General features: G+C 35.2%; 1 protein-coding gene and 1 pseudogene across 3 annotated transcripts in view; one reads left to right on the top strand and one right to left on the bottom strand.

The window, feature by feature from the left end:
* Positions 1–19,308, bottom strand: part of AP3S1 (adaptor related protein complex 3 subunit sigma 1) — a 64,105-nt gene that overhangs the window by 6,922 nt on the left and 37,875 nt on the right. For all 3 annotated transcript variants that reach the window (XM_024563268.4, XM_053911628.2, XM_053911632.2), the window contains one exon: positions 2,808–2,915. In XM_024563268.4, the coding sequence (XP_024419036.2) occupies positions 2,808–2,915 (108 nt within the window). The remainder of the gene's footprint in view (positions 1–2,807; positions 2,916–19,308) is intronic.
* On the top strand, positions 13,682–13,791 carry LOC112307235 (small nucleolar RNA U3; annotated as a pseudogene).

Genomic DNA, 19,308 nt, shown 5'->3' with positions numbered 1-19,308 from the left:
GCATTGGGAATTAAACTGGTTCACTTTTGACCATCACTGAAAATATACTATCCTTAACCCAAAATAATAAAATCTTCAGTATCTGACAAAGTAAAGGTACCCAGATAGATCCAGATTACACTTCAAAAGCTGTATCTTAATTAAGCCCAGGCAGATCTTTAAAAGATAATGCTATTCTAAATTTACTGAAATTAATTTTAAAAATATGATAACCAGGTCTTGTCATTAAACACGATACTCTGGATTTTAATTAAGTCTTTCTTGCTAAGTTTTTGCTTACATAATAAATTTTAACCAACATACAAGAGGCAGATTAATAAAAGTTTGCAGTTTGCTTTCAAGTAATCTTGCATTATTCTACAGTCATATGTTTGGTAGATATAACCAATTTAAGTAACATGGAGATGGAACCAATGTGAAAATTTTTGACATTTCAGTGTCTGGAATAAAGCTGGTAGCCTCCAAACATGTTTAAAATATATGAAAATTATTGATAAATTACAAAAATTAAACATATTTTTCAACATAATTTCTTAAAATATGATCAGTACTAATGGTCTCACTTTGACTCAAAATCCTATTTTATAACTAAATATTAGCAGACATCACATATAGAGAAACACTTGATAAACATATATTGTGGTTTGTCCCCAATCAGATTTAAAACATACTTTCTTATAAAGGAGAAAAAAAAAGAAACTAATCTGGTAGCAGATAAGAACTGCCTGTATGTTAAAAGATGGTCAGTGTATGTAAAATGGGAGTATTCACTACCATTCAAAACCATTTTAAATAGCACTGCTTCTGTAAAAGAATTTTTAAGTTATAGTTTTTTTATAACCATTTCATCAAAAATGTAAATTCTGTATTTTACTGTTCTTTATAGATTAAAAAACTGCTCACTAAGAAAATTTTACTGGACAATCAAAAAGGAAATATCCATTATGTGGTTATTATAGGTCCTTTATGACTTTTGTCAATATTATATATATCATACTAGGGAGAAAGAAAAAAAAAGGACACCACCAACAGAAAGAAGTTAAATACCTGGAAATGTAAAAATTCCAGACAAGAAGTCAATATATTTTTACAGCTGATTCCACAGAATATACAAATTACCACGTCCATTCATTTTAGAGTGATTAATGGATTGTGTTGCTGTCTGTATCTTGGCATTTAAAATCTATATCCACATAGTTTTGTAACACAAAATGTAACAAATTATATAAATTTCAAATTATCATTTTAAGACTTACAGTTTATAGTAAATCTTTTACTATATCTTATAATATATTGCAAACTAACCACATTAAATAATATTTTGAGTTGTTTTCCTTTTCCTACTCTAATCTAGTTTATATTTTCCCCTTTCAAAAACCAGTATTTTAAAAATTGGCTAGAGAACACACAAAATATATACAGTTACTTAAAAGAGTCATAATGTTAAGCACTTCACTATTATAAGCCTCTTTTTTGGAAAACCAATAGGGATGGTAAACTGAGATAAGAAATGCAGGACTATATTAATTTTAAATAAAACATTGGAAAATGTATTTCATACAAAGCTCAACTACTTCTAACCCTCTATCCTGTGTTTTATTCAATTCCAGTGAGCATAGTATTGTATTAACCTGATCCTTGCAAGGTTGTCCAACCTTTTGGTGTCTCTGGGCCACACTGGAAGAAGAGGAGTCTTGGGCCTCACATTAAATACACAAACACTAATGAAAACTGATGAGCAAAAAAAAAGGTTTTAAGTAAATTTACAGTTTTGTATTGGACCGCACTCATAGGCATCCTGGGCTGTGGGTTGGACACCCCTGTAGGGGTCAACAGATAATAATTCTTCAGAACTCACCTGCTGTAAATTAATGCTAGCATATTTTTAATACCTTGGTGCTTTTACGGTAATATTAACTTTATATCAACCAAACACATTAATTTGTACTAATAATTATAAATATTATTTTCCTAATCTAAGTTATGACTGTAAATACCGAAGGTAAGAGTATCCTCAAATAAGCATAGCACTGAATGAGATACAAGACTACTATCTCTCTAAACCTCTGTTATAGTAATAATAAAACAACTAAAATGATGTTAACTTGAGTGTCTTTGCTATAGTACCTGTTACTAATATTCAGCCTAGTGCATGAGGGAAGAGTCATTAAAATTCTAAAGTAGGGTTTTATACACTACTAAAGTGCTAGTTGGTCCTCATTCTAATAGCACAAAGTTAGCAGTGTATAACTAACCAAATCTTTCTCTTACAGAATGCAGTATAAGCCATGAATACATCTATCAATGAATGTATGGGAAGATTAAGGCATTGAATTTCCTTTTTCAATATGTACTCAGGCTTGCTAGGCCCCTATTATAACTTACTACTTCCTCATGAGAATTCCATTGCCTTCTTCCAGAAATAGTTTCGTAATGCTAAATTTATATACCTTTTAAAATGTAAGTTCTAAGATTTCCTTGATAATTACTGTCTAATGTTTTATAATGTAAATATTTATTCCATTTTCAAATAAATAATTTGTTTTTTAAGCAATAAGAATTTGCAATTGTGTTAATTACCCAAGGCAGTTGACTGTGGCTAAAAGTAGGATGCACAAAACTATTTGGTGGATAGTAGTCACAGAACAGATGGCATACTAAAATTTGTATATTCCCTTTTTAAAACTGAGTAAAGCATACCAGCTGTACCTAAAGGGTGATACTGAAGGACAAACAGTGAAAGGTACAAATCATACATAATTATCATGCTTACTACCTTCATTAACTGAAGCACTTCCCATTCTTACCTCAGATTTCTCCAGTTTATTTTGTGCATCAATTTGTGTAACAATCTCATTCATGTTGGTCTCCAATACCATTCCCCCCATCACCATTTCTGCAAGAATATTGTGAACCTAAAGAAAAAATAATACACATCCATAAAGCTCACTACAAAACATTTCATAATTCCAGTAGTTCTTGGTTTAAATACTGCTGTGTCTACTTTATTAATTGTAAAATAAAATAATTTGGAGTAAAGGCTCATAATCTACTTTTGTCACTATTGTGAACCCTTAGGCAATTATATAACCTCTTTAAGTCTTAATTTAATGGGCTGTAAAACAGATACTAATAGTACCTCCTCCACGGATTGCTGATTTAGATTAAATGAGATCATTCATGGAAGTGCCCCAAAGTAAATGATCAATAAACATTAACTACCATTTTTATCATATTAACTTTAATACTAAAAAAAATGATCCACAAGGGCCTTTGATAGATTTTTAGCCAATAATTATTAAGGTGTTTCATGCTCAAGTACTCAATAAAGCTATGTGGCATCATTACAAGCTCTAGACTGAAATATAAAATAAAATTTTCTTTTTATTGTAGGTACTTTTTAATATGATTTTACCCCAAAGCTCTCCCTCTATGAAACACTGAAATTTTTTATCAAATACATCTTATGACTAAAAATAGTGTCTTCCATTAGGGAGAATAAATTTAACCCAGGTGTTTTTTCATAAGATGTTGAATCAAAAATCGCCAATTCAAAGCTGAATTAAGTTTCACTGAATAATTATACTCTGCTATAATTTTTACAAAATAATGAGGCATTTAAGAATGGAGACTCTGAAGTTAGATCGATACAAATCTGACTCTACCACTTACTAGTCACATGCCTTCAGCAGTTACGTGACCTCTCTGAGTCTGTTACCTTATCTGTGAATTAGAAACAGGCATTTCATAAGATTATCATAAGAATAATTTATGTAAACTGCTAAGCAGAGTATGCATAGGTATTACAGAGTAATTCCAATTAAAAAAAATTTTTTTTATTAGTCTTGACTGGTGTGACTTAGCACGTTGAGTGTCATCCTGCAAACTGAAAGGCTGCTGGTTTGATTCCTGGTCAGGGCACACGCCTGGATTGCGAGCCAGGTCCCTAGTCAGAAGCCTATGAGAGACAACCGACTGATGTTTCTCTTGCACACAGATGTTTCTCTCCCTCTCATTCTCCCTACCTTCCCCACTCTCTAAAAATAAATAAAGAAAATCTTAAAGAAAAAACCAAAAAACAAAACTTTCTTTGACTAAATATATAATTATATCACTTGATTTTCATTCCTTTATAATAGTTCATATAAATGTATTCATGATTCAAAAAATATCATATCATTATTTACTAACTTTTCATTATAGCAAGATGGATACCTCATGTACAAATTTTGAATAAATTATAGAAATTACTTTTTCTAGCAAACAATACACAACCAGAAGCCATAATTGTTCTTAAAAACCTGTGCTAAAAATCATCACTTATACTACTATCCTTTCTGTTGCCAGATACCATTTATTAAAACTATATTTTGGTGATGTACTTATGGTATCTGGTTTATTTCTCACATTAACCTTTGTTATTTAAAGCTGAGAGAATAAACCAGCTTACTCAAGACACATAAACTAATATGTGGCAAATTAACAATTCAAACCTAAATCTGAGTGATCCAAATCCAATTCCTTGCTTTCTTCTGTTAACAGTAAATGAAATTAACAGTTAATTAATTTTTAGTCATAATCTATGAAAATTCAATTAAAGGTTAAGAAGGTGTGATTAGGTGATGAAATAAAATTATCTTATAATAGCTAATAGATACTACATGCAGGGAAAGTGTTCAGACAGAAAGGCCACGGTCAGCCAACAGATTTATTAAAACTTCTGTTTTAGCAGTAGCACTTACTCTCTTCTTTTTAAAACAAGTTCTCATGAAGAGCACAATCTGTAAGGTTAATAAAAAAAAGTGCATCAACTCCACCATCCCCACTTTGGTCAGGCTTTCTTGTGGGTTCATCATTATACACATTGTACTACTGCCTTTCCAGGAGCATCTCAGAACACAAGCACTGGAGTAGTGGAAACCATAAATTTCAGTATTATTGAAACATCTTCCAGTTTAGAGGTATCAAAATATGAGCACCCTGAAAATATGGGTCATACCCAAGAAATTCTAAGGACATATGTCAATTTACTAGATGAGGACTAGGATGTACATTTGCCCTCAAAGTAAAAATAATTTCTATGAAAGCAAATTCAGAAATCCAGAAGTAGAGACAGAAAATACATATCAAGGGCCTGTGAGCTAAATCCTTAAAGAAACATAATCTCATTTATTATAAAGATAATATATACTTAAAGACTGTGTTCTTGGTGAGGAAGTCCTATACATTATGTAGAAATTCAAGGAGAGAAACAGTGTGGGAATAAGAATTATTTATTGGAAGGATACTCCAGTATTATCAAGGTTATGGTAACCAAAGCGAGGTATGTCACATGAGATGGGGAAATTTAGAAGCTGAACATAGCATGTCCAGTGACAAAAAATTCATGTTCCAAGAGTTGGGAAGAATTTTTGGCAAACTTAGTATGAGAAAGAGGATGATAAAAGCTCTGCTTTTAACATAATCTGAACTCATATGCTTAACATATTCCATTATTTTGTTTTATAAATTTTACTTAAAACACATTTTTACAGAAATAAGAGTGATAATATCCTTGTAATACAACTCATCTACTAAATTCTTTGATGTTCACCTAAAAGTTCAATGAGTTTTCACCTGTTTTTAAAATTTTTATAGGTATTTAAGTGTTTTAAAAAGTAGCAAATGCCACATTAACAATGTACTTTTGCATTAAAAAAAGTACATAGCTTCTTCTGGAAGACCATAACTTTAAAAAAATCACAATATAAGCAAATAATTAAAAGTTCAAGCCATAGAGAAACTTGTGTACAAGCAGTAAGTGTCCACTGCCTTCTGCTTCTGTTATTAGGTCCCTCTATCCAAAGATAATTACAGTTAATTGTATTTTATATACCCTTCCAGGAAACTTGTTATGCACACACTTGTTGTGTTTGTATATGTGTATCTAATTTATACAAATTAAGTCATACCATATAGATTATATTTCACAATTCTGCAAGAAAATAAATGTATTAAAAATTTAAGGCAGCAGACAATGAGGATGTGAATTTTAAAAATAATAAAAAATACTGGTGCCAGATATATGTACCAGGATAATCAATGACACTGCTAGTTAAAAGCAAAGACACAAAACTGTAAAATGGTGAGTCCACACTATTATCACACATCTAAAAATGAGAAAAATCTATTGATTGCTTAGAAATATAGACAGGTTATTAAATGAAAAACTGAGTAGGACAGAATAATACACAGAGAAAAAGTGGCAAGACAAAGAAATATGCGCCAAATGAAAGAACAAGAGAAATCCCAGAAAAAGAATTAAATGAAATGGAAGCAACTAAAATACCAGATGCAGAGTTTAAAACAATGGAAGGATGCTCAAGGACCTTATGGGAAGAATGGATCATTTCAGCAAGAACTTAAACGAAGAGAGAGTAAAACAAAAAAGACACAAAAAACATTAAAAAAAAGACAGAAATGAAGAATATAGTATCTAAAATGAAGAATACACTAGAAGAAATCAACAGCTAGTTAAATGAAGCAGAGGTTTAGAGGACAAAATAACAGAAATGACAAACATCAAAAAGAAAAGAGAATGTTAAAAATGAGGAAAATCCAAAGGAACTCTGAGACATTATCAAGCAAAACAACATCTGCATCATAGTGGGACCAGAAGGAGAAGAGTGTGAGCAAGGGATAGAGAACCTGTTTGAAAAAAGTAATGGCTGAAAATTTCCATAACCCGGTGATGGAAGAAAGTCATGCAAGTTCAGGAAGAGCAGAGTCTCAATCAAGAGGAACTCAAAGAGGACCACACCAAGACACGTTATAATTAAAATGCCAAAGATTAAAGACAAAGAGAAACTCTTAAAAGCAACAAGAGAAAAGCACCTAGTTACCTACAAATGAGCTCCCATAAGGCTACCAGCTGATTTCTCAACAGAAAAAGCTGGTAGTCCAGAAGGGACTGGCATGAAATGTTCAAAGTGATGAAAAGCCAAAAACTACAACCAAGACTACTCTATCCAGCAAGGCTATTTAAAATTGAAAGCAAAATAAAGAGCTTCCTAGACAAAAACAACCAAAAACACAAAAACCAAAAAGCCTGAAGGATGTCTTGACCACCAAACCAGTATTGCACGGAATGTTAGAGCCTGCTTTAAGAAGAAGGAGGAAAGAAACCGAGAGAACATAAGTATAAAGAATAAAATGGCAATAAATAAGTACTTATCAATAATAACCTTAAATGTAAATGGATTAAATGCTCCAATCAAAAAGACATAGGGTAGCTGAATGGACAAGAAAACATAATCCATATATATGCTGTCTACAAGAGACCCATCTCTGAACAAAAGATATATACAGGCTGAAAGTGAAGGGATGGAAAAATACTCCATGCAAATTGAAACAAAAACAAAGGCTATAACAGAATCAATCTAACAAGAGGATCTAACCCTTGTAAACATATATGCACCCAACATAGCAGCACCAAAATATGTAAACAAAATCTTGCTGGACATTAAGGGAGAGATTGACAGCAATAATCATAGTAGGGGATTTTAACATCTCAATGACATTAAAGGATAGGTCTTACAGAAAAAATACCAACAAGGCAAAAGGGACCTTAAATGACACATATGATATTTACAGAATATTTCATCACAAAGCAGCAGAAATATGCATTCTTCTCAAGGGCACATGGAATATTCTCAAAGATAGGCCACATGTTATGCACAAAATATGTCTTAACAAATTCAAGAATTGAAATCATATAATCTTCTCTGACCACAATGGTATGAAACTAGAAATCCACTACAATAAAAAAAACCTGGAAAACATTCAAACACAGGAGGCTAAATAACATGTTATTAAACAATAAATGGGTTAACAATGAGATCAAGGGAGAAATCAAAAGATACCTCAAAACAAATAAAAATGAACACACAACAATCAAAATCTATGCAACACAGAGCATATCACTGTAGGCCTAGCTCAAGAAAAATCTCAATAAATGATCTAACCCTAAACATAAAAGAACTAGAAAAAAACAACAAATAAATCCCTGAGTAAGTAGAAGGAAGAAAACAATAAAGATGAGAGTGGAAATAAATGACATAGAGATGGAAAACAAATACATAAGACTAATAAAACCAGGAACTAGTTCTTTGCTTTTCAAAAGCAAACTAGATTGATGAACCTTTAACCAGACTCATCAAGAAAAAATGATACAAAAGATCAATGAATCCAAGAACTGGTTCTTTAAAAAGATGAACAAGACTGACAAACCTTTAACCAGACTCATCAAGAACAAAAAGAGAAAAGACCCAAATAAATAAAATCAGAAATGGGAGAGAAGTAACAACTGTCACCAAAGAAATACACAGGGTTGTTAGAAAATATTAAGAACAACTAACTATATGCCAACAAATTAGATAACCTGGGAAAAAATGGGTAAATTCCTAGAAACATAAAGTCTTCCAAAACTGAATCAGGAAGAATCAGAACACCTGAACAAACCAATCACAACTAGTGAAATTAAAGACGTAATCAAAAAAAATCCCAGCAAACAAAAGTCTTGGACCTTATGACTTCACAGGCAAATTGTTACCAGGCATTCAAGGAAAAACTAACACTTATCCTTCTCGAACTATTTTAAAAATATCAAGAGGTGGGAACTTCCAAGCTCTTTTTAGGAGGCCAGCATTATCCTAATTACAAAACCATATAAAGACACTACAAAGAAAGAAAATGATAGGCTAATATCCCTGATTAACATGGATGCTAAAATCCTCAACAAAATATTAGCAAACCAGATCCATCAATACATTAAAAAGATCATACACCAGCCTGACTGGGTAGCTCAGTTTCTTAGAGAAGTGGTCCCCAACCATTTTGGCATCAGGGACTGGTTTTGTGAAAGACAATTTTTCCATGGACCAGGTGTGCTGTGATGGTTTGGGGGTGATTCAAGCACATTACATTTATTGCACATTTTATTTCTATTAGTACTACATTGTAATACATAATGAAATAATTATACAACTCACCATAATACAGAATCAGTGGGAGCCCTGAGACTGTTTTCCTGCAACTAGATGCTCTCATCTGGGGGTGATGGGAGACAGTGACACTGAAGTGTGTTGCTTACATCCAATCTACTCTGTAATCTCATTTTGGTTGCTGTCACCGCAGAAAACCCTTCTTCACAACGACAGGATGTTGGAAATGGAAGCAGGCTTTTCAGTGCTTTTGTGGCAACCTCAGGGTATTCCACCTTGACTTTAATCCAGAACATATGGAGATTTAAAGTTGTTTCAAACATACTTTTAAAGCCACTGTCATTTGTGATCCTATTCTAACACAAAGTCGATTCACCTGGCTTATTCACAAAAAAAAAAAAAAAGAGCCACGGATCCATTCCTTCCCAATTCGGAGGTCTTTTGTGGTTGGGAAGTCATGTTCAAACTCTTCTGAAAGCTGAGAAAGGCGACCATGCACCAGCTGGGAGAAAGAAGGCCCTGGCTCAGTCTCTTTCAAAATCTCTGCTAGTGTTTGAAACACGTCAGAAATCCCAATGTTTACACATTGCCCCCATAATTCAGTTTCAGTGAATGCAGCCACTTTATCTGCTGACTTGAACACAGCTGTTTTTCTCTCCTAAGGTGACACATTGAGTCTGTTGAGCAGGCTGAATAGGTCACACAAGTAGGGAAGTTTTGTGACCCATTCTGTGTCACTGAAATGTGCTGCCAGTGGTGACTGTTTTTCTAAAAGAAATCTCTGGAGCGGCTCCCGTAACTCAAAAACTCTGGCCAATGATCTACCTTTAGAAAGCCACCTCACTTCTGTGTATGAGAGAGGGCGTGTGTGCTCTGCGTCCATCTCCTCACAGAGCTGCACGAACAGACGTGAGTTAAAGGCATCATGTACTTTAATGTGGCTGATAATTTTAATCACATCCTGTAAAACCTTGTTAAGTTTAGGTGACATTTTTTGGCCAGCCAGCATTTCTCTATGGATGACATAGTGTGTAGACTTACATTCAAAAGCGACCTCTTTGACGCAAGTAGTGAACCCAGCAAGCTGTCCAGTCATGGCAGCTGCTCTGTCCATGCATATACCAACACAAAATGACCAATCAGTTTTCCTGATATGTAATCATTCAAAGGTTTGAATAGTTCTGCAGCTGTGGTGTTGTTTGGCAACAAACATGCTTATAACATCCTCATGCACATCCTCCTGAAAAATGTATCACATAAAACAAGCACTGTTGCCTTGTCATCAACATTGGTAGACTCAGCAAACTGGATTGCATACTACGATGACTCCTTAATCCTCTCTAACAGTTGTGCCTCGATATCCTCTCCCATTCTATCAGTTTGTCTAGTTATGGTGCTAGCTGGAAGAGGAACACGTGCCACCTTTTGAACTGCAGCCTCACCTAAAACTTCATGACAAATGTCCTTAGCAGCAGGCAGGATCAACTCTTCACCAACAGTAAAGGGCTTCTTAGCTTTAGCAATACAGTCAGCCACTAAGAATGATGCTCTCAGTGCAGACACACTTGATGAAGTGGTGGCCTTCAATAATTGCTTCCGTTCTTCATGTACCCATTTTTTCTTCTCGAAAACTCCAAAGGACTGTCTTTTAATGCAGGGCGCTTGGTTTCCATGTGGCAAAATAGCTTTGAAGGTTTCATGGCTTCATTGGATAGCTGGTCACCTATTATACAAAGTGGGCTTGAAGAATGTGAATCACCTGTTGCAATGAACCCATAATTTAAGTAGGGCTCTTGGTATTTTCTTTTAAATGCAGCTTTCTTTTTGTTGTCAGTCTTAGAGTCTTCTGCTGTTTCATCATTGGGTCTTTCCCGCTTTTCAAAGAAGCTCTCCAGTGACATTTGTTTTTACTCATTTTGGCTAGGGTTAGCACGCGGGCTTACCAAAACTGTGACTGAGACAAGTGCATAGTGCGGGAAAGAGGCACAGACACAATTAGTAAATAAAATAATGGGCAGGCCATGTGCAGACTAAAGTAAGTGTTGGATTCTGACTTAAAGCCTGCTACCAGATGCAGCTGTACAACTGAAGTACATCAACACACTTGCCACTATAAAGCCTACCACCAGATGCAACTCCATTGTCACTAGCCACTCAGTGGTAGGGTTTTGACATGAGTCTGCAATCAGCTGATTTATTCTGGTCTATGTGAAGTCAAATCTTTCTGCTAATGATAATCTGCATTTGCAGCCGCTCCCCAGGACTAGCATCACAGCCTTAGCTCCACCTTAGATCAGCCGGCATTAGATTGTCATAAGGAGCATGCAACCTAGATCCCTCACATGTGCAGTTCACAGTAGGGTTCGTGCTCCTATGAGAATCTAATGCCACCGCTGATTTGACATGCAGCGGAGCTCAGGTGGTAATAATGCAAGTGATGGGGACAGGGTGTAAACACAGATGAAGCCTCGCATGATTGCCTGCTGCTCTCTTAGTGCTGAATAGCCCATGGACTGATACCAGTCTGTGGCCTGGGAGTTGGAGACCCCTGTGTTAGAGCATCATCCAAAACTGCAAGTTTGATCTCTGGTCAATGAACATACAAGGAAAAACCAATGAATGCACAAATAAGTGGGACAACAAATCAATGTCTGGCTGTCTCTCCTCCCCCATCTCAAATCAATAAAAACAAAAAATAAAAAATGATTATACACCATGATCAAGTGGGTTTATTCTGAGGATGCAAGGTTGGTACAATATTTGCAAATAAGTAAACATGATACATCACACAAACAAAATAAAGGAATAAAAACCACATAATAATATCAATAGATGCAGAAAAAGCATTTCATAAAACCCAGTACCCACTTATGATTAAAAAAAACCTATCAGCATAATGGGAATAGAGGGATCAGAGCTCAACATAATAAAGGCCATATATGACAAACCCACAGCCAACATCATACTCAACAGGCAAAAACTAAAAGCATTTCCCTTAAGATCAGGAACAAGACAGGGATGTCTGCTTTTACCACTCTTATTCAACACAGTACTGGAAGTACTAGACACAACAATCAGACAAGAAGAACCATAAAAGGCAACCAAATTGGAAAGGAGGAGGTAAAATTGTCATTATTCACACATGCTATCATATTGTGCATAGAAAACCCATAAAGACTCCACAAAAAAACCCCATTAGATCTAATAAAAGAATTCAGTAAAATAGCAGGAAAAAAAATTAATATTCAGAAATTTGTGGCATTTTTATGTACCCATAATGTAGTACCAGAAAGATAAATTAAGAAAAACAATCCCATTTATTACTGCACCAAAAAACAAATAAGGTACCTATGAATAAATTTAACCAAGGAAGTAAAAGATCTGCACTTGGGAAATTATAGGATACTAAAGAAAAAAACTGAGAAAAGACATAAATAAGTGGAAGTATATACTGTGTTCATGGATTGGAAGAATAAACATAATAAAAATATCCATACTACCCAAAGCAACCTATAAATTCAACACTATTTCTATTAAATGCCAATAGCATATTTCACAGACCTAGAACAAATATTCCAAAAATTTATACTGAACCAAAAAAGATCCTGAATAGCCACAGCAATCTTGAGAAAGAAGAACAAAGTTGGAGGTATCACACTACCTGATATCAAACTATACTACCAGGCCACTGTAATCAAAAGAGCCTTGTACTGGCCTAAGAACAGGCAGCTAGATAAATGCAACAGAACAGAGAGCCCAGAAATAAACACATACCTTTACTGTCAATTAATATTTGACAAAGGAGGCAAGATCATACAATGGAGTAGAGATAATCTCTTCAATAAATGGTGTTGGGAAAATCGGACAGGTATATGCAAAAAAATCAAACTAGACCACCAACTTTTACCATACACAAGAATAAACTCAAAAAGTATAAAATACTTAAATGTAAGTTGCAAAACCATTAAAATCTTAGAAGAAAATATAGGCAGTAAAATCTCATACATCTCTCATACTGATATCTTTGCCAATATATCTCCTTTTTTTCCTACACAAGGAAAAAAAAATAAACAAATGGGACCACATCAAACTAAAAAGCTTTGCGCAGCTAAAGAAATCATCAACAAAATGAAAAGTTGAACCCATTGAATGGGGAAACACATTTGCCAATGACACATCTGATAAGGGGTTAATTTCCAAAATATATAAAGAACTTACATAACTCAAAACAAAGAAGACAACCCTATTTAAAAATGGGCAAAGAGGACGTACAGATGGCCAACAGACATATGAAGACATACTCAACATCACTAATCATCAGAAAGATGCAAATTAAAACCACAATTATCACCTAACACCTACAAGAATGGCTGTCATCAATTAATCAACAAAGAAAAGTGCTGGCAAAAATGTGCAGAAAACGGAACTCTCATGCACTGTTGGTGGAAATGCAGACTGGAACAGCCACTGACAGTGTGGAGTTTCCTCAAAAAATTAAAAATGGAACTGCCTTTAGACAGTGATTCCACTGCCTGGTGATTCCACTTCTGGGAATATATCCAAAGGAACCCAAAACACTAATTCGAAAGAATATTCGCACCCCTATGTTAATTGCAGCATTATTTACAATAGCTAAGATGTGGAAACAGCCCAAGTGCCCATCAGTAGATGAGTGGCTAAAAAAAAAAAAACCCAGTAGCAAGACTATACTTTCAGGGATCATTTCTGTAGTTCATTAAAAAAACAGTGGTACATTTACACAATGGCATACATTCAGCTGTGAAAAAAGAGGAAATGTTTTTGCAACAGCATGGATGGACCTGCAGTTTATTATGCTAAGTGAAACAGCCCATCAGAAGGACAAATACCATATCATCTCACTTATATGTGGAATCTAATGAACAATAAACTGATGAACAAAATAGAAACAGGCATGGATACATGAGACAGTCTGACAGCTGTGAGAGGGGAGGAGGTTTAGGGGACTGGATGAAAGAAGGTGAAGGCATTAACCAAAAAACATATATACATAGCACATACATACAGATGACAATGTGGTGATAGCCAGAGGGAAAGGGGGCTAGGGAGTAGGTGAAGGTGGGCCAAGGTGAGGAAATAGGAACAGAAAGAGACTTTGCTTGGGGCAGTGGGCACAGGATGCACTGTGCAAATGATGGGTTTTTTTAGTTTTACGCTTGAAAGCTGTATGGTTTTGCAAACCAATGTCACGCCAATAAATTTGATTAAAAAGCAATTGAGAAAATCTCAAAAAAAAGAAAAAGCAACACAAATATCCCTTGACAGATGAGTGGAGAAACAAAACACAGTATATTCATACAGTGGAATATTATTCAACCTTGTGACACATGCTACCAAATGGACATTAATCTTCAGGACATCATGCTAAGTGTATTAAGCCAGACACAAAAAAACAAATGCTGTATGATCCTTCTTATACCAGGTATCTAGAGTAGTCAAACTCAGAGAAACAAAAAATAGAATAGCGGTTGCCAGGGCTGAGGGGAAGAGGAGTAGGAGTTGTTTAATGGGCATGAAAAGTTGGAGATTGTGTGCACAACAACATAAATATACTTACACTTAACACTAGTAGACTGTACACTTATAAATGATTAAAATGGTAAATTTTATTTTATACATATTTTATAATTAAACATAAATTTTAAAAAAGGTATGAAGATCTTGAAAATAATATTGAAATCAATTCGGAATGTATTTTGTTAGCCAATCAAAATTTTGGTTGCATTTTCAAGATAAAAATAGGAAAGTAAAGTATGTAAGTAACATATTACATAGTAATAATGAAGACATTTGCTAATTACTGACTAATATAAAACAACAGGGGTACAGTAAACTCAAAGTCATAGATACGATGAACTTCAGGCCAAGATGAAGGTGTAGGTAGATACATGTTGCCTCCTCACACAACCAAAAGAAGGACAACAAATTTAAAAACAAAAAACAACCAGAACTGTCAGAAAATCAAACTGTATGGAAGTCTGACAAAAAGGAGTTAAAGAAGAAACATTCATCCAGCCTGGAATGCTGAAACAAAAGAATACAGACGGCCCAAATGAAAGAACAGATCTAAACTCCAGGAAAAGAACTAAGCAACTAAGAGCCAGCCTATCCGAAGCACAGTTCAAAACACTGGTAATCAAGGTGCTCACAGAAATGGTTGAGTATGGTCGCCCAATAGAGGAAAAAGTGAAGGCAATGCAAAGTGAAATAAAGGAAAATGTACAGGGAACCAATAGTGAATGGAAGGAACGTGGGCCTCAAATCAACGATTTGCAGCAGAATCCAACTGGAACAGAATGAAGAAACAAAAATTCATAAAAATGAGGAAAGACTTAGGGACCTCCGGGACAACTTTAAATGTTCCAACATCTGAATCATATGGGTGCCAGAAGGAGAAGAGGAAGAGCAAGACATTGAAAACTTATTTGAAAACATAATGGAGAACTGCCCCAATCTGGCAAAGGAAAGAGACTTCCAGGAAGTCCAGGAAGATCAGAGAGTCCCAAAGAAGCTGGACCCAAGGAAGCATACACCAGGGCACATCATAATTACATTACCCAAGATTAAAGATAAGGAGAAAATCTTAAAAGCATCAAGAGAAAAGGAGACAGTTACCTACAATGGAGTTCCCATAAGACTATCAGCTGATTTCTCAAAAGAAACCTGACAGGCAAGAAGGGGCTGGAAAGAAGTATTTGAAGTCATGAAGGGCAAGGACTTACATCCAAGATTGCTCTATCCAGCAAAGCCATCATTTAGAATGGAAGGGCAGATAAAGTGCTTCCCAGATAAGGTCAAGTTAAAGGATTTCAACATCACCAGGCCCTTATTATATAAAGTGTTAAAGGGACTTATCTAAGAAATAGAATATCAAAAACTATGAACAGTAAAATGACAACAAACTCACAACTATCAGCAACTGAACCTAAGAAACAAAAACAAACTAAGGAAACAAGAACAGGAACAGAATAAAAAAAAATGGAGATCACATGGAGGGTTATCAGTGGGGAGGAGGAGGAGGCAGAGAATGGGGGAAAAGGTACAGGGAATAAGAAGCGTAATAGGCACAAATAGACAGGGGGAGATTAAGAATAGTATAGGAAATGGAGAAGCCGAAGAACGTGTATGTACAACTGATGGACATGAACTAAGGTGGGGTGGAATGCTGGAGGAGTGGGTGATGGGAGGAGGGAGATAAAGGGGAGAAAAAAATCAGGACAACTGTAATAGCGTAGCCAGTAAAATATACTTAAAAAATCTTTTTCAAAAGCTACTAATTATAAAAGTAAAAGCTGCTAAGTAAAAGACTTGAGAATACTGTAACTGATTTATCCTTCCTGGTTTATGTGTTATCATTGACTTGTATTTTAACACTCCAATTTTTCTGTCCTAAACCCACAAGTACTTTAAGAGTCAATGTTCTTTCATCTTTATCCACAAATTTACTATTTTCTTTGCTCTTACTCCTCTCCACCTCATTCCTTCCTAGGTCTCAGACGTCCTTCTATATAAAGTACTCTCTTTAGCATTTCCTTTAGTGAAGGCTCGGTGGTAGCAAATTCTCTCATTATTTGTTCCTCTGACAATGCCTTTATTTCACTCATATTCTTGAAAGATATTTTTGCTGATTTTAGAATACAGTTTGGCAGTTATTTTCTTTCAACACGTTGTCTTCTAACTTCCATGGTTGCTGTTGAGAAATCAGTTTCCAATTTCCATTGCTCCTGTGACGTTAATGTGTCTTTTATTTCTGGAGGAAATGAAGAGCTCAGACGTAGATTTCTTTTTATTTATTCTGCTTTCTTTTATCTGTGGATTTGTATCTTACATTAATTCTGGAAAATTCTCAGCCATCAATACTCAGATATTGAATATGCCTCATTCTTTCTCTCCTCTTCTTCTGAGACTAAGAATAAATGTTCACTAGTCCTTTCTCATTCTATCCTCCACAACCTGTAAACTATCTTTCATATTTTCAGTTTTGTCTAATCTACGTTTAAACCCACCCAGGGAAAACTTTAATTGACATTTTTTCTCTTCTAGAAATTTCATTGAGTTCTTTTAAAAATCATATAGGTTTTTAAAAATACTTTACTCACTGCAATTTTTATCAGAATTGACTTAACAAGTTGCTGAGTAGATGGGGCAGGGGCTGATGTATGTGGGGCCAAGCTTTTGACGAGCGCAAGCAGGGGAGGGTGGTGACTGGCATGTCTGGCAACTAGCTTTTGAATGTGTGAGCCAGAAGTTTGGTTACAAAAAAGAAGTACTGAACAAACAAATAAATGCATCTAGAACAATGACAATAATAAGAACGTAAATAATTAAAATCTCGTCAGAGAAGGAATTTGCAAATATGAAAAAGGAGAAGGCTAGAATAACTTCTATAGTGTTACGCTAGACTCTGAGGTATTAAAAAGAACTCAATGATTTTTAATATATATCAAGATATAGAAATGTGTGTGTGTGTGTATTTATTTCCCAGCTTGTTTCACACAGACCAGGAGTAATATTACCCCTTTATCAATGAGCATACATGGTGCTCAGACTGTCATTTCTAGACATCATTGTCCACTACAAGGAACTAGAATTGCTTAGAGAAATAGCTGTCTCAAAGGCTGGGGAAGAAAATATATGAGATGCTCTGTCCACAGAAAAGACGTAGAAACAATGACCGGCTTCATAAAGCACCTCCAGACTGTGGTTTCTGTTTACCACTAACAGGAATCAGGCTCCTAGAAGGAATGGCTGATAACATGTCTTGAGCAGGAAATGAACAAATGAATCTAGAACATCTGGTTGTACCAGAACACAAAGCAGCTATCAAAGTCCATGGGAAGAGAGATCATGTCAAAAGGACTCTGAAGACAACCTGAAGGGGTTCCCACTGGCCAAAGATGAAGCAATCTGAGCATTAAAAAAAAAAAAAACACCCAGTATCTGCAATGACTTAAAACAAATTATGTTAAAATTCGAAAGTCACAGGGATATGAAAAAAATTCAAAGACCATTTTTGGTGGGTTTTAGGGGAAGTGTTGTGAAAACTGGTAAATAAAGAAAAATACTCTTTCATATATAAACTGTGAGTTTAAAACCCATCACCTGTCTTTTAATGAATTATTCCCTTCAATTCACAGTTAGTGTATTGAATAATGTATCTATTTTAAACTGTTACTTCTTCCCCCCCCCCCCCCAGTGTTGGTTGATTTGATCAAATTTTGTTTACATTATTTTCCCTTATTTTAAATCAGATTCTGTTTCTAATTTTCATTAATGATTACTGTCTCTTTCCTTGCTGTTTTAATCAAACAAATGTGACATTATTATTATTATTATTTTTAATCCTAACCCAAGGATATATTTATTAATTTTATAGAGAGAGTGAGGGAGGGAGAAAGAAAGGTAGAGAAAGGGCAGGGGGAGGGGAGGTGGAGGGGGGAGAGAGACAGAGACAGAGACAGAGACAGTGAGAGAGAGAGAGAGAGAGAGAGAGAGAGAGACCCATGACAGAAAAAGAAGTATCAATCAGTTGCCTCCCCTATGCACCCTGACTGGGGATCAAACCTGCAACCTTGGTATGTGCCTTGATCAGGGATTGAACCAGCAACCTCTCTGGTGTATGGACAACTGCTCCAACCTATCCACCCAGCCAGAGCAAATATGACTTTATTATTATTTGCAAACTAAATATCAAGTCTTTCTACCACTGGGATGCCTTGTTTTCCTACTAAAATGCTCTCATTATGCCCTGTTCTTCTTCTCCCCAATTAAATAAGATAATCAAAATTCTATAATACATGTAAAATATACCCTTCAAAGTCTCTTTTCCCCCCTGACTGGTTTGGCTCAATAGACTGAGCACTGGCCTGTGGACTGAAAGGCTGTTGGTTCCATTCCCAGTCAGGACACATGCCTGGGTTGTGGCCCAGGGCCCCAGATGGGTCCTGAGAGAGGCAACTGATTGGTGTTTCTCTCACACATCATGTTACTCTCCCTCTCCTTCTCCCTCCTTTCCTCTCTCTCTCTGAAAATAAATAAATAAAGTATTTTTTTCAAAAGTCTTTTTTTCATGTTTTCTCTCTCTTAATCTTTCCATCCTGGGCTTTGAGATTATTTCCTACACTTACACCTATAACTCAACCCTTAACTATGACCATCTTCTCCTTTTAAATACTACAGTTTGAAAAACATGTTTTTTTAAGTCCCCGGAAGACTTCAAAATTGCATCTCCGTTAAGTACTTTTTATCATTTTTAAATTTCAAGTGTTCATCTATCTTATGTAGTGGT

The sequence above is a fragment of the Desmodus rotundus genome, chromosome 1 (assembly GCF_022682495.2).
Source record: "Desmodus rotundus isolate HL8 chromosome 1, HLdesRot8A.1, whole genome shotgun sequence".
NCBI classification, from domain to species: domain Eukaryota; kingdom Metazoa; phylum Chordata; class Mammalia; order Chiroptera; family Phyllostomidae; genus Desmodus; species Desmodus rotundus.
The sequence above is the reverse complement of the archived record's forward strand: the minus strand, read 5'-3'. Positions and strand labels throughout refer to the sequence as shown.